General features: G+C 46.4%; 1 protein-coding gene across 9 annotated transcripts in view; it reads left to right on the top strand.

Moving 5' to 3' along the window:
* Positions 1 to 10626, top strand: part of STRBP (spermatid perinuclear RNA binding protein) — a 59579-nt gene extending 48953 nt beyond the window's left edge. For 3 of the 9 annotated variants that reach the window (XM_027885927.1, XM_027885931.1, XM_027885928.1), the window contains one exon: positions 9167 to 9435. In XM_027885927.1, coding sequence (XP_027741728.1) covers positions 9167 to 9369 — 203 coding nt within the window. In that variant the 3' untranslated portion in view covers positions 9370 to 9435. Of the gene's footprint in view, positions 1 to 165; positions 1191 to 5685; positions 6007 to 6734; positions 9436 to 10615 lie in introns of those variants that run through there. The other 6 variants (XR_003571464.1, XR_003571463.1, XR_003571462.1 and 3 more) reach the window with 6 other exon arrangements.
* The last annotated feature ends 5989 nt before the right edge of the window (positions 10627 to 16615 follow it).

Raw genomic sequence — 16615 nt, 5'->3', positions numbered from 1 at the left:
AACTCAGTGTTTAAAGAGGTAATACTTAGGTCTGAATCCCAACTTTGTATTTCTCAAGGCCAATTCAAATACCCCCAGTTAAGAAAGAAAATATTACCTAACACTTTTGAGAGATTGTTTGGTTTTATCAACAGACTGTTCTTCCAATATTTTTCTCTTGTGTAGCATAAAAAGCTGTATTGCTACTGCTGTGCCAGGCAGTGCAATCCCTGTGGATACCTCTGGGTAGGTACCAAAGGCAGCTCTGAAGGCCACACCTCGGTCCTGGGGATGTGGGGTGGGTGACAGTAACGAACTGATAACGAGAGAAACTATTTCCCTAAACTATTACAGCTAAACTCCAAATGAAGAAGGAAAGACTTTGATGATATTACAGTTCAAATCTGCAGAGATCAAATTACATTAGGCCAAATTAATTCAGGAAGCAGCCAAGTTTGCTTCCCTCCCCTGGGTGCAGAGGAGGGCGGGCAGGCAGGGATTTATCTCTGCGTGAATCATTGCTTAGCTGTGGTTTTCTACAGCTGGAAATCAGGATACAGCCATCCATAAATAATTGTTTTCAGTTCTGTAGTAAATGTTTTAACACATTTTACTTGGATTAAAATGGGTTTGGATTATGACCCATTGGTGCACATGATATGTGTAGTTTTAAAATACTATTTTTTTTATTTGCCTTTTAAACCTTGCTTTATGCAAAGTTGCATAGTACAGAACTGCAGAAGTGCAGTACTTGCAGAACTTGAAGTTGCTGGAAACAACTCTTTTTATATAAAAATGCTTAAAAAATAAAAAAGCAAAAGGGAGCAAGTTGATGATGATGTAGCAGCTTTTTAGGGTTTTAATTCAGAGATTAAAAGATAAATAAACCCCTGACTGATCCCAGTTTATACCGGTATCAAGCAGACTTAGTACAGAATATCTGCATCAAAATTCAGGAGCAAATATAAACTGTGTTTGATTTTAATACTGAGCCATCAGATTCACTAAATAACTGTGTGTGTAGGTTATCCATAGCTCAGGGGATGTCTGCAGAGAATTCCAGGCTGATCAAGAGCTGTTGCTCCTGTGGGCAGGAACCTGGCCTGGCAGGTGGCACCTGGGGAACTGAACTTGAGGAGCTGTTGCAGGGCTGGCCTGGAAGCACAGAACCCTTCACTGACACTCACAGGACAGCTGATGAGCCATCAGAACATCCTTCCACAGCAGTGCTGATCCCAGAGCAGTGCTGATCCCAGAGCAGTGCTGATCCCAGAGCAGCAGCTGATCCCAGAGCAGTCTGATCCCAGAGCAGTGCTGATCCCAGAGCAGTGCTGATCCCAGAGCAGCAGCTGATCCCAGAGCAGTCTGATCCCAGAGCAGTGCTGATCCCAGAGCAGTGCTGATCCCAGAGCAGCAGCTGATCCCAGAGCAGTGCTGATCCCAGAGCAGCAGCTGATCCCAGAGCAGTCTGATCCCACAGTAGTGCTGATCCCACAGCAGTGCTGATCCCACAGCAGTGCTGATCCCACAGCAGTGCTGATCTCAGAGCAGTCTGATCCCAGAGCAGTGCTGATCCCAGAGCAGTGCTGATCCCACAGCAGTGCTGATCCCACAGCAGTGCTGATCCCACAGCAGTGCTGATCCCGCAGCAGTGCTGATCCCAGAGCAGCAGCTGCTGTTCCTCCTTCAGAGAGCAGTTTAGATTCATTAAGGTGCATTATAATGAACTTCTCCTGAGTATTCCCTTCCTAACTTGCTGTCAGCCTGACAAGCACTGTCCAGGTCAAGGACTGGTAACAAACATCTTGCTGACTCTCATTTGATCTGCTTCTTCACGGACTGTGCTTGGCAGCTTAATCCATCTGTGTTTCTTTCCATCAGAATTGCTGTGACTGTGAATTTCCCTATGGTTCTGCCATCACCCTTTTAACTCTTACTATCCTAAGTATTCCACTCTCCTATTTTTTTAATTCTTTGTTGGATCTTTTTTCTCTAAATTTCTCTAGAACACTGTTGTTTGTAATGCAGTACTTAGGTCTGAAATGTCCCCTTGCCTTTGCTGCCTCCCTTCACAATAGGAGAACCTTTTCCTGCCATGTGAAACAGAGTTCTTAAAACTCCTAAATCCTGGGTTCTGCAGCCACTTGGAATCAGAGCTCAGACCTGAGAGCGCAGGATTGCCTGAGAACCCTCTCACTGATGTGGAACTTGAGCAAAATAGCCCCATGTGTCAAAGAGTCACAGAGTAGGTTCTTAAGTGCCTGATGCTCTGGCATTTGAGAGAGCAGCCAAATTCTCAGTAGGTTTTAACCTAACTGAAATATCAGGCTATTATGTGATGAGTAATTTGGGTGACATCTGCTTCACCAGTGTTGCAACAAGCACTGTTTTGCCAAGGAAGAACTAGAAACTCTTTTTTGCACAATGTTTGTAGGTTTGCTCTGAAAAGCCTCCTCAGAGGAGCGTGGTTTGAAGTGCCTTTTCTGTGAGGTTGGAGGTCTGTGTCGCTGCTCCTGAGCTCTGTGTTTCTGTGTGCCCAGCAGCCAGTCATGTAGCCCTGGTTCCACATGCTTTGTGCAGCTGCCAGGATCACTGCCCATTCTGCAGCACAAATGTTACTTTACAGTTTGAATTTCTGGTTCATGGAAAAGAATTCTGAAGAAGTTCCTTTCAATTAGTACATCTATAAATAGGAGAGCAGGGAAAGTCTGTGCCCGTACACTACCCACCCCACCACTCGTTTTAGCTAACCAGATGATCGTGTGTATTTTGGGAGATGGTGTCTGGCACTTAAAGGATTAAAAGCAGCCAAAGATTTACAATAAGGAACTGACCTGTTTGATGTGTTATCTGTACTGGAGGTGAATGGTGTTGCTGTTGACTCTGGAGTAACATCTGTGCACTCTGGGGGTCTGCTCAGTCCGACTTTGGCAGCCACTGGAGATTGTCCAGCCACGTTCTGCCTAGAGGAGGTGTCAGAGTAACTGGACTGCTCTGGAGGGGCTGGCTGGCTCAAAGCGAGGGCTGTGATGCTTCCTGCCATGGTGTCCCCTCTGTGCCAGTGCCTGCAGCCTCCCCTGAGCACACCCCAGGAGTTGGAACACGGTGACCTTGTTGCCGGGCGTGGTGCCCGGGGCTGGAGCGGGGCCAGCCGTGCTCAGGGAGGGAATGTGGAACGCGCGGCCTCGCTGCCCGAGCAATTTCTGCTGGACACGGTGCCCAATCCAACCCTCACAAAGGCAATTTGGTGCCTGGGTAGGTGGCTCCTAATCTGTCTAATTTGCTGTCCTGTAGCCAGTGTGAGCTAATTAGATGATTCAGCAATTGTCATGGCTCCCAGTAAATGTGCTGTAAATGCTGCTGCCACAACTTTCTCTGCTGGTAAATACCTTTGCTTCTGTACTCTGTCCTCCTGCCCTGCCCTTTCTGATCACCTTCTAGTATCCCAGTAAACAGCTGATTCTCTCAAATTATGGAACTGTTACATAGAAGTGTCTAGATTCTTAAAAACTTTTAACCAGACTATGAAGCACTTCAAAGAAACTAGTTTTCCTACAAATATTTCGACTTATTCATGTGTCAGGGGACTATTTCTGCTCATTTACAATGATCTGAAAACTACTCCAGGATCTCTGATCTCTGGAGACAGGGATTCTTTCTTTGAGAACACTTGCCTTCTGGTAGGAAAAAAAGATTTAAAGTGTGTCATACTCAATAGAAGACTGTGCCCTCAAGCCCCTGAAAGAGCTTAATTGGGGAAAAGTGCAAAAATTTAAAATTATTTGAGGCTTTTTGCTTTCATTGAGCTACTGAGAATAATTTCCCTGACAACAAGTTCCTCAGATTATTAGGAAGTAGAAAATGCAGGAGGCGGCGCATGGAGATTTTTCAAGTAGTCTAGGAAGAAAAATCTCCTATTTGTTGGCTGTTCAGCTCTGGAACATCAAACTCTTGTCATTTCTTAATCTCCAAGATAGCAATAAATGTGAGCAGCTTTAACGTGCCACCCCTGATCCAGTCCCAGCAATGCCCCAGGAGAGCGAGCCTGGCAGTCCCTGTCTTTTCAGTCACCAGTTCCCTGAAATGAAGTGTCCCTTGCTTCATTTGTAATTCTGCATCTGCACTTCTGAGAGCCAGTCTAGAGGTGGGACTCCTGCACATCCCTCCAGATGTGTGCAGATGAAGAGCAGGCAGACAAGGCAGTGTTTCAGTCTTCACTCACACAAAATGGCAGGTTTCCCTCTGCCTCTTGTGCTCACTCGGTATTAGAGCTTCTCGCCTTTAGCTAAATTCTCAGTAGACAGTTGCCTGTTACTTAATCAAGGGGAAACTGTCCCAGCTTCGCTGAGTTCCAAGTCCCAGAAGCAGCTTACAAAAACAGCTCCTATTTCCGGTGGCTCTGGGAAACAGCACAAGAACTCTGCGGCTGCAGATTCCTTTGGATACACCACGGGATGTGTAAACACGAAGTTCAGATTGTTGTTCTCAGTCGTGGAGCTGACTGAGCCCTCCCCTCTCTGGCATCAAAAGAATGGAAATGAGCTCTGTGCTGGGCTCACTGAGGAGCTCTGTTAGGAAGGGCTGCTCTGTCTCAAAAAACAGTAACTCAGCTCCAGTGTTCAGCACACTGACCCTCTCGGGCTTCCTGCTGAATAATCTAGTGAAAAATGAGACACTTTATTGACTTGATTAAAGCAAAGCAAAAGCACAGTGTAGTTGAATCTGCTGTCTATACAACAGGAGACAGCTTGTCCAAGGGCTCGCTGGGTTCATCCCACTCTGAGAGGAAATTCTGTTCCAGTCACTGTCGAGCAGTGACAGGAGGAAGTTGGCACTGAAGTCCTGGGCCTCTGGACCACGGCAGGTCCCCTGCCCTTCCTCTGGAACATAAACCACGTAAGCCAGGAGTTAAGTGTTTGGCATTAAGAGAATTGTCACCATGAAGCTGTTTCATTACTTAACCCCAGAGTTATGTCTCCTTAGCTTTATTTGTGCCATCTAAATCCACCCTGATTTATGTGCAGGTATTCTACTGCTCCTGACACCTCTTCCCTGTTCCCATTGTGCTCACAGGAAGGGGACTCATTCACTCGTTGGTTTGTACCTGCTGTCAGATAATATAAAAGCACAAGTAGGACACATCTGCCTGTTCCTCTCTCCGGGGTCTCTTAGGACAAAGGGTGCTCTTTGTGCCAGGCCTGTCTGATGCTGTGCAGGCAAGGCAGTGCTGCACTGTGAGGGGCAGCAGTTAGGTAAGAGAAAAGGCCATCGCACAGGAAGATTTAAATTCAGTAAAGTGGAGGGTTTTCTCCAATTCCTGTGACTGCAAGAAATATTCAGACGTGTTTTACCTTGATTTTTAAGAGGAGCTGAATGTCCAAAAGTGGTGTGTGGGGATGTGCAGTTAGTTCTACAGCAGATCTCCTAATCTGGATGTTGTTTTATCTTGTATTTGGTGCCTTAACTCTGTACAATTTAAGGTCATAAATACTATACCACAGGTAGTTTAGTAGTTAAGTGTACTTGAAAAGAACCCATCATGCCTAGTCTATAGAAACTCTTGCACAGACTGAAGCCTTCTCAGGGGGAGAGTACTCTTCCATGTTTAATTAATAATCTACCAATAAATTAGAGTTTTAAGAATGTAAGAGCATAACAAAAATTTTAACCACAGAGACTGAATTTATCTGATTTCTAACTTCAAAGGTTTGAGGCAATAAGATAATTAAAGCTACAGTCTCTTCTATGCTGTGTAAGTAAACAACATCAGAATGTTTTCTCACCAGCCTGAAGTGCATGTTTGTGAAAACCTCTGGACTGTTATCTCTACTAGAGCAAATAACACTTAATTTTAAAAGGCATTAATTGAATGTAACTGGCTATCCTTCACTCATTAGTACAGGGGAGCTGGAATGAGTAAGAGTCGCAATTAATTTTTAATTGATTAAACTTAAGCCTCACTCCTGCCACTTAGCTGGATGTGGAAGCTGCAGCTGCCTGATGCTGCCCTGCAGGTCAGCAGGTGTAGTGCAGCACTGCTGATTGCGTCTGGTCCTGGCAGAACGGGCCGTGGCCAGAGAGGGAGAAGGAAAAAATGGGAGTAGAATGTCTGTCTGCAGTCAGAGAGAGATCATGGATCCATCAGAGACAGGAAGTTGGAGGGAAAGTTGCGCTGCCTTTTCCAAGTCCATTAAGAGAGTCTGTGGTTTATGTCTGCTGTGGAAAACCAGCAGCTTCAGTGTTCTAAGAGCAGGGGCAGATGGTATTGCTTTTTCAATAGTTAGTAAGAAATAAGAGGTTTAAACTATCCATACAGCTAAAGCTGATACTGATGTTGCTACAGGAGATTAATGGTTTTTTCTGTTCAGAAACGAGTCCAGGACTGCAGGTTTTCCAGAGGAGGAACAGGAGAAATCCAATCATCAAATTCTTTTTCCTGATGCAGCCCTACCCAAAACAAGGAGGCAGTTGCAGGCAGTGTAGGTAGCATGCAACTGAAGTTTGGGAGGGACAGGAATAACGGTAATTTCCCCCTAAAGGAATAGTTGTTAGTTATTTCTCCAATGCCCAGAGTATTCTAGACAAGCTGTTTTACCCAGAGGAGCAAGGCAACAAGGGAAGGCAGACACTGCTCCCACAACCACCTGTTGTAATGTACATACTCCAGGTCACCAATACTGGTGTAACTACTTATGACAAAGTTCATCTTACCAGCAAAACGTATTTTGACATTCTACCCACTTCTATTTTTTAAGCTAAAGGGGAGTTAATCATAGCACTCATCTGTTTCGAAGGGAGTAGAGCAGAAGGTAAGTTTTAACTTCATACTTCGAAGCTGCTATGAATAGATTACCAGTGTTCCATGGAAACAACCCGATACACTTCTTTATTCTCTTTGTGCTCCATTTCTGTGTTCTTGGAAAAGCACAAGCTTGTGTAAGCATAATCAATAAAGTTACTCAGGGTACTGCATCATCCCAGCAGTGGACACTAACCACATCTTAAGTCAACAGGCACATATAAATCAAGCTTAATTAAGAGGAACAGGACATCTTGGCGAGTTTTGTTTTACTGCTGGCACTGCTACAATTTACTGATCTATGCATACCGAAATGTGTGTATTGCTGCACTCCCAACAGAACTGAGGGAGTTCTGTAAGGGCGTCCTGTAAACTCACAGAGTCAGTGTAGGAGAGGCAGTATTTATTCTTCTTTCAGTATTTCCACAAAGAACTGTTTCTGAGCAGATGGAAAGTGATACTGCTCAAAGGAGAATAATGGTGGGCTGGAGAACAGCATTCAGAGCAGTACAGCTTTTGAAGAGCTAGTGATCATATGAATTTAATTATGAAAATTCTGATTTGCTGTACAGATTATTTCCTGTGTTTTCAAATTCATATCACTGCTTCCCTGCTCAAAAATAACAGGATAAAGACAAGTGTAGTTTTCTAATAACGTCTATTGCATGGAAATCCACATCCACTGGAGGAAAAGGGAGGCTGTACTGCAGAGAGCATATTCAACTACAGAGCCATTCTCTGGGCAATGCTGCATAATTTAGGAGTGGGTAAACATGCCTTCAGGGACAACATGACACAGAGCAGATGGTTAAGACAAAAAAAAAAAAATAATCACAGAAAAAAGCCTCAAAGCTTTGTCCAGTCATACATTCAGTATCCCTGCCGAAGGGACAGGTCCATCCATACGCGCTTAGTGAGTTATGTGTCAGGCATCACAAAGGTCCTTAAGGACAAACCTTCTGGAGCCAGTCTCCTTTTGGACAGAAAAGGGAGGAAGTTGACTCTGTCTTCCAGTTCCAAGGTGCAGTGTCTTATTTCTAATCCTAACCCTAAGTCGATATTTATGGATCCAACTGACTAAGCTTTTCAGGCCGACCAGCTCTCTACGAAGCAATTCTGTTCTCTTGAGCCTCTGCAGGGGCCAGTAACTGGTGCTTAACTAACTACTGCTTCCAGTGCGGATTGTCACCGTCCTGCAGCTGCCCCAGTCCAGGCTGGGACACTTGCACTTCTCAGAGAGCAACACTGCTGGGCTGGGGGCTCTCCAGAGCACTGAAGTAGTACAGCAGAGCAAGTCCCAGTGGGCTGTGGATGCTTTTTAAAGTCCTGTCTAGCTCTTAGTGACAAAGCTGAGCATGAAACCTGCACTGCCAAACGTACCAGCCCCTTGCTGAGGAAGACACCCATGGCAAGCCGGCTTGGAAGTGGAGATTTTGAGGAAAGGCTGCTGTTTTCCAAATCCAATCACAGGCGCTTTTTTTTTCATCCACCAAAAATCACCAATCAAATCAATTAAAATTGCTGTTAATTTGGGTTAAAATATCATCACCTGTGTAGAACCCAAACCACCACCATCCATCTAAATAATTCCTAAGCAAAGACTCCTCAGGAGGCAGAGCCCTTCTGAGAGGAAATCAGGCAGTGCAGTATGATGTGACTTCTCTGATGACAATGACTTCTCCAAGACAAGGAAAAGGCAGAGGCAGTGCTTTGGGGCAGTGTTTCATGCTCAGCAAGTTTGTAGAGAGGGAATGCAATTCTATAAATCACTTGTACTGTATTTCTGTTTCTAGACTTGAATGAATTTCACTTTTCCTTTGTGGGTCAGCATATTAAACGTTAAAGAAAAGCTCTATTTTTCTAAATCTCTTTCACCAATAAAGGTCTGACCTGCAGCCAACAGATGGATTTATTTATCCATAGAGGATGGAGTGTTTATTTTTACACTAAGATTGGATATGGATTGAATACAAAGAAGTATGACCTTTAAACTATCAAAACCTTAAGTACTATGAATGAATTCCACAAATGAGTAATATGGTAGACAATTCAATCTTTCTTCCCAATAAATCTCTCTCAGGAGATGTTACCCAGAATTAAACTTCCAAATGAAGTACAAGAGATCCTTGTGCTCTAATTACAGACTACTTTGAAAATCCTTCAGTTTTCTCCCAATTTATAATCAGTAAAGAACAATGATGACTGAACTATTCCTGACCATACTCTAAATAAAGAAATTTCAAATAAAGTAATTTGGCAACAACCGTAGCTATTTATAGCATTGAAAACGTAATCTGAACATTCAGATTTTCTTAATTTGGAAGCAGTTGAGTGGGAAGAAAAATAACTGCACACTGAATTTTCAATTGAGCTGTCTCTACTCACTAGCCAAAAAAGCCTGCAAATGTCAAGGGAACGCTCTCTGTACATTCAGTCGCTTCCTCCCGTGCTGCTGTACCGGCCACTCGGCTTCATTTGGCTTCTGTGCTGTGGTTTGTGCCACACTGTTCTGTACACAACAGATCTGCACTGTAACCGCGGGTCATCTGCCACTGATTGTAACCCAGTGCTACAGACTTCTCTGTATATAAACCCACAACCATGTCCCATTGCTTCCAATAGCTATTCCAATAAAGGCTTCTCTCTGGAAACAGGAATCACCGCCTAATGATTGGGTTGGGGGTTTGGTTACAGAAGGGAACCGGCTTTAGGGGATTTCTGAAGCCTGGGAAGCAAAACCACAGAGGTGCATGAACCTGAGCCTGAGTCAGGGAACAGGCTCAGCAGAAAGGGCAGACAGGCTTCTGAAGGCTGCAGTGTTAGCAGAGATGACCTGGAGATGGAAACAGAAGGCACATTTATGCTGGAACAAGCAGAACGCGTTCCGTGACAGAGGTGAGAGTGAACAGAGCACACAGCACTGCAGCTGTGCCAGGGCTGCTGCACACAACTGCCTCTGGGGTTTGCCTTGGAAACAGTTACAGAAAAGCCCAGAGAAGGCTGTGATGAGATTAGGCAGGAAGGCAAAAAAACTGGGCAATTCCTAGTATTTAGCTAATTAGAAACACCGGATGCCTATTTTCTAAAAAGATACATTCCCTATACAAAGAACAAGTAAGGTTCTCTCAAACATTTTCTTATCCTGGAATATACGAGTATGTCCGGTCGTGTAGAGTTACAGAACCCCGTTTTACTCATGAAGGGAAGCTAGAGAAGACATTTAATATATACTCTTACTGTTCTTAGAAGTGTTTTTTCCAGTCTTGAAATGCTGAATTAAAGTCTGAGTGCAGAGGTCATTAATAAAATATAGAGGAGATCAAACTTAAAGATTAAAAAATGTTGTAAGCTGACTCTAACAGAGAATGCTCTTAATAAAATGAGATGCATGAAACCCCACAGCTCAGCATACATGATGACTGGACCAGGACTTGGACATGTGCAGCCAGCCCGTCTGCTGGTGTGCTGCAAACAAGTCAGCTATGCACAAAGAACCGAGAGACCAACACATCTTTTAAAATTCAGAGCTGTATCAAATATTTAGCAAGTAAGATCCACAAAGAACTGAACAGGCAGTTAAGAAAACATCATTAACACTTGGCTGAAACTGAAGTAAGTTTTACCTTCTGTATCAGCATAATGCTAACCTATGCACATGCCTACTGTCAGCTGGTTTACCAAGAGGCCATTCCGAAAGCTCCCCTGGGATTATCATCTCGGAGGTGCTGAGAAGGCCAACAGCTCTTCAGCAGCAGCCTGGCAAGTGCTGGTCAGTGACAGCTCACGGAACGAGCTGGGCCCGCTCCAGGAGCTGGCGGGCTTTCTGTGGCCTGGCAGGAACGGAAGAGGGGCTGACAAGGGAGGGATGCCCAGGAGCAGTCACACAGTACTGGGCCTGGACTGGTAAAGGAGGTTGGCACATCCTCCTTTCTTTGCTGTGAAAATGCCTGCCATGTCCCACAGTTTTACTCCTGGCCTGCTGTAGCTAAGCTCAGTTTGCCCAGGCAGGGACAGGGTGTGTTGCTTGGGAGAACAGGGAAGCTGTGAATTGTGGCCCCTTGTCCTCCCCTCACCCCTCCAAACCACCAGACACCCAAGTCCATCTACTTTCTCTGGGCAACCCTGCAGTGCCTCTCACTATGAATCTGCACACGAATGCACGCAGTGAAATCTGCAACAGAAAGCTCCTTCATCATTTTCAGGCCCTCTCCAACACTGCCTGACCACTCCAGCCCATCCCATGCTGGCACTGAAGGGATCCATGCAGAAGGAACCATCTGCTTAACAAGCAGGACGCCCAGTTTACCTTGCTGCAGTCAACATCACCTTGGAAAAGTGATTACACAGGAAGCAGGAAAAAAATATTTATTGACTGATGGCTAAGTAACAAGCCAGCTTGTAACCTCCATGTGCAAAGAACTGCTGCATCTATAAACCTGCCCAAAACAGCACCCCTCTTTCTGCCAGAAGAGAAGTGACACCTCACTTAATCGCTCACGACATAATGCTGACTTTGGGGGTTTGCTGCAGGATTGAGTTCCAGCAAGTCAGCCAGAAAGAGTTCTTTTCTTTCCCATATGCTAAGCTGCAAATTATCCTTCTCTTTTGTGACCCCAATCCTTGCTACAGTCAACTGAAAGTAACTGGAGCTGCCACCACTTTCAGGGCCCTGAATTCATCTTCACTTTGGGCTATATGTTCCAGCACATTTATTTGTAAAGCTGTAAAAGGCCTGTGTGTATTCTTGTTACAGTTACAACAAAAGGCCCTTTGTGCTCCAGGCACGAACATGGGGCAAAAACCTAAAAAAGCCTTTGGATCTCAAAAAAGGATCACATACCCTGCACAAATAACACTTTCCTCATCCCCTTGGTGGCACACACCAAAGGTGGCATTTCTTGCTCACAGTAAAGGCAGGCTCAGCTCTCTGCTGGTTATGATTTATTCAAAGAGATTTTTTTTTTTTTTTTTTTTTTAAATCTGGGTAACTTTGGATTACAGTAGAAGAGGAAAGGCTAAACCAGGGCAAGATGACAAACTACAGCTCAGTAAATCCAATTATGTTACCCTGCAAAGCAGTTCCACACAAACTCCTATACTGCCAATACTGCAGGTCTTGAGGTGGTCCCAGGATTCCTGCACCCAGCACAAACAGGCACATGGACAGGGGCTGAGCTGCACACTTCACTTACCCTGGGTCATTTTGAGAAAGAGGTTGAAAACTTGCAACTTCTGTCATTACATGAAACTGTTCTCACTGAGATCAAATGAAAGCTGACTTGAACAGAATTTAGAACTTGCCAGTTATACTAATTAATGGCCTCCTCACTGTCCTAACCACAGAAATGACCAGCACTTGTAACTTCTAAAGACACTCAGAGCCCAGGCTCTGAGGAACTGGTGGCTCCTGAAACCAGGCTATTCCTGCAGTTCTGAGGCTGGGGGCACCCAGGAGCTCTGGTTTGCTCTTTGTGTCTGCAGCAGCAGCCATGGCACCCATAATTCACAGCAGTCTGCACAGGCTCCCACAGCCCCTCTGGCTGTAGGTTTGCACTTTACCACACTAAAATCACCTCAGGGAGATGCACAGTCATCATCACATAGAAACACCATCCTTCCCCCTCCATGCTAGACAAGATCTTGTTCCGTGAGTGATTCCCTGGAGGATTAAGCAGCAGTCCTACCATGCCCTGGGTAGGTGAGAGCTCAGATACACATTGCTCTGTAAGCAATCACCCTTCATCCTCCTCCTCTTTCCCACCCATTCTCTCTGGTGTGTCAGTATTAAATTACTGTAAAACCACTTCTTTAAATGAGCATGAACATTCAGGACACAGAAGGCATTAAGTTGCTTCCCTTTCTTCTTGTCAGCCAAGAACTGTGCCAAAACCACAGTGGTTTGCTGTGGTGTTCTTCCAAGAACTGGTGACCCCCCTTTGCTCACACCGTGACAGCTGACAGTGGCACAGCACTGTCTCATCTCACAGCCCTTCACTGCCTTTTCTCAGACACAGCACTCGAATACAATCTGCACAGCAGTTTCCTTTTCCCTGTGGGGCATAAACTGACCAGCCAGATTAGTAGAGCCCACATCAAGAGTTATTCCAGTGTCCCCTCCCTACCAGCTTTATGCCTGTGGCTCCAGGGCTCCCCTTTCCCCTGGATGTGACAGCTCCCTGCACCGACAGACGCTCCCAGCAGGGAGTTTAAACACACAGCCTGGCTGTTTTCATGGCACACACTAACTGTGCTCGGCATGGGGAGGGCTCCTCTCAGAGCTGGCAGCCTGCAAGTCTCTCATCACTTCTGCACCTTCTGGAGCCTCAGAGCCCACAGTGGCTGCCATTTCATGTAAAGCACAGCAGAACCTTCCTAAAAATCACAGCTTCTGCCACACAAGCTGTTGATGAAGGTGGACCTCTGTGACACCACAAGTGACCCAGCTTGCTCCCTTCCATAAAACATCCTGCACTTGGAATCCTCATCACCTCCCATGACCACACTTAAACCACACACCAAGGGCCCTTAAGGTGAGATCACGAGAGAGCAAGGAAACAACTGAGGTCACATCACCTCCAACTGTAACTCAAGCCACTAAAGCCGATCAAAAAATACTTCAGCCCTAACATTTTAATCAACGTACATTCTAAGGCTTCTGTAATCTGAAAAACTTGTATGATGTGATAAACTTTGGCTACGAAGTTTGCTACACCTCACATCTCAAACCGATGTTAGAACACCAAGAGAGGCTCAGAAAGGCTTACCAAGTACTTTAAGCCAAGTTCAAGATGTATTAGAAACACATCCCACAGATTTACTTCCAACACATTTCAATTTTACTGCACTTCCTCCCAGCAGATCGTTTTTGTACAAGGACATAACTTTCAGATCAGATTCACAGGAGAACAATATGGAACGTTGTAGTTTCGTAATTACTCCAGGTATTGCTCAGATTGTAGATTTTGGATTTGCTGAAGGGAAATGATGGTTCACACACATACACAGGTTTTGCAAATGCTGGGCATTTCTGGCTGGATGCTACTTGGCATCCTGACAGATTCTGTCTTTGTTAGTTCGTTACTTGAATTATCTAACTGCTGAATTTTATTGGAATAGATTTTAGCTCCCTAAAAGTATAGAGAACATTTAATTTCACATTAAGAGACTGTTCAACAAAGATGATTTCTGCTATTTAACACTGCTCTTTAGAAGTCTTGCAGGGTGCAGGACTTTTACAGTGCCATCTGTGGCAATTTCATCTATGCCAATTTGGGCCAACCCAAGTAGAACAATTACTCAATTAAAAATACAAGATATTGCACAAAATTGGTGAGCAAACTGCTTCTGCAGTCCTCAGGAGGAGATCAGATAAACCATATTCTCCTCCTGTTACTTCAAGAACAAAAAAGTTCTATTTAAAATAGTGTTTACCCTCTGTATTTGTATGCATTACGTGTGTCTAAAGCTCTGCTGTTGTGCTGTGCCCTGGCGCTCTCCTGACACACACAGACGCTGGGAGAGCTGGGAGGTTCCCGTGATCCCCTCATGAGGTGCCGCCCCGCCTAAAGGCTTGTGCTGTCCTCCATGCCAGCAGCTCAGCAGTGTGCCCCCGCTCTGCACCTCCTTCCTGCCAGGCAGCTCATGCCTGCGTCCTTTCCATGGCGCAGTGCCCACCATGGCCCTCACAGCAAACAAAATGGCGCCCCACATCAACTCCCATGGCACTCACAGCAAACAAAATGGCGTCCCACATTGACTCACAGAGCAAACAAAATGGCGCCCCACATCGACTCCCACGGCCCTCACTGCAAACAAAATGGCGCCTCACCTCGACTCCCACAGCCCTCACAGTGACCAAAATGGCGCCTCACCTTGACTCCCACGGCCCTAACAGTGACCAAAATGGCGCCCCGCATTGACTCCCACGGCCCTCACAGCAAACAAAATGGCATCTCACCTTGACTCCCACGGCCCCCACAGCAAACAAAATGGTGCCCCACCTCGACTCCCACGGCCCTAACAGTGACCGAAATGGCGCCCCACATTGACTCCCGTGGCCCTCACAGCAAACAAAATGGCGTCCCACATTGACTCACAGAGCAAACAAAATGGCACCCCACATCGACTCCCACAGCCCTCACAGCAAAAATGGCACCCCCCACATTGACTCCCAGAGCAAACAAAACGGCACCCCACATCGACTCCCATGGCCCTCACAGCAAACAAAATGGCGTCCCACATTGACTCACAGAGCAAACAAAATGGCGCCCCACATCGACTCCCACGGCCCTCACAGCAAACATGGTGCCTCACCTCGACTCCCACGGCCCTCACAGCAAACAAAATGGTACCTCACCTCGACTCCCATGGCCCTCACATCAAAATGGCGCCCCACATTGACTCCCAGAGCAAACAAAATGGCGCCTCACCTCGACTCCCACAGCAAACAAAATGGCGCCCCACATGGACTCCCATGGCTCTCACAGCAAACAAAATGGTGCCTCACCTCAACTCCCACGGCCCCCACAGCAAACAAAATGGTGCCTCATGTCGACTCCCACAGCAAACAAAATGGCACCCCACATCGACTCCCACAGCCCTCACAGAAAACAAAATGGCATCTCACCTCAACTCCCATGGCCCTCACAGCAAAATGGCGCCCCACATTGACTCCCGCGGCCCTCACAGCAAACAAAATGGCGTCCCACATTGACTCCCAGAGCAAACAAAATGGCGCCCCACATCGACTCCCATGGCCCTCACAGCAAACATGGTGCCTCACCTCAACTCCCATGGCTCTCACAGCAAACAAAATGGCACCTCACCTCAACTCCCACAGCCCTCAAAGTGACCAAAATGGCGCCACACATCGACTCCCACAGCCCTCACAGAAAACAAAATGGCACCTCCCCTCAACTCCCACAGCAAACAAAATGGTGCCTCACCTTGACTCCCACGGCCCTCACAGCAACCAAAATGGTGCCGCCCCCGCGCCGCCAGCTCCCATTGGCTGTTCATGCTGCCAATCACCGTGCCAGCCTATCAGAGCTCACCGCGGGCCCACACTCCCTGCCCCCAGGAGAGAGGCGGGAGCCGTGAGGGTGCCAAGGTGGGAGCCGTGCTGAGCCCTGGGGTTTGGGGGGTTTGCTCTGGCTGCACCAGCCTCGGTTACAGGCACATTGCACTTCAATGTCAGCTGGGTTCCACTCATTCCCCCTTCAGCGAGAACTTTGAGCACCATGAGGGAACACAACTTCAGTCCTACACCCATAAAATGTGGCTCCTGAGCAGGGCCCTCGTGCTGCCCTCAGAGCCCGCCTGTGCTGCCATCCCTGTGCTCCCTGCAGCTCTGCGGACACATTATCCTCAGGAAACGCCCTCAGCCCCGGATTCCACTGCCCTCTTCATTAGCATGCTGAAAACGCAGAGAAACAAACCCTCATTCCTCAAAGTCATTAGGACGTGCAGCGGTACATTCTAGCAAAGCCCTGAAGGCTTTTGTATGCAGAGACCTTGGTTGTCCTGGGTAATACAGAAGGAAAAATACAAGAACAAAATGGAGGGAAAAGGAGGAAAAAATAAAATAGAATATAATGCCTAGTGTGTCCAGTCGTGGCTCACTTATTTAGTTCAGAAGGACCCTCAGTCGAGTTCGTTGGCTCACATGAGGTTCCCTGATCCATCGGGGCACGGGGCACATGCCCCGGTGATCCACCAGCAGTGCTGTCCCCGCTCCCACCCAGGGCTGGAAAACCTCCCTGGATTAAGCTCTTAACGTTCAGCACCTCCGAAGTGTCTAAAGTTAGGCTGGATGAACGCGAGCCAAGCTGTTGAACA

Source organism: Empidonax traillii, unplaced genomic scaffold (genome assembly GCF_003031625.1).
Source record: "Empidonax traillii isolate 1590-97213 ecotype Southwest subspecies unplaced genomic scaffold, ASM303162v1 scaffold174:size915687, whole genome shotgun sequence".
Classification (NCBI taxonomy): Eukaryota; Metazoa; Chordata; class Aves; order Passeriformes; family Tyrannidae; genus Empidonax; species Empidonax traillii.
Note: the sequence above shows the minus strand (reverse complement) of the source record. Positions and strands in the feature narration are given on the sequence as shown.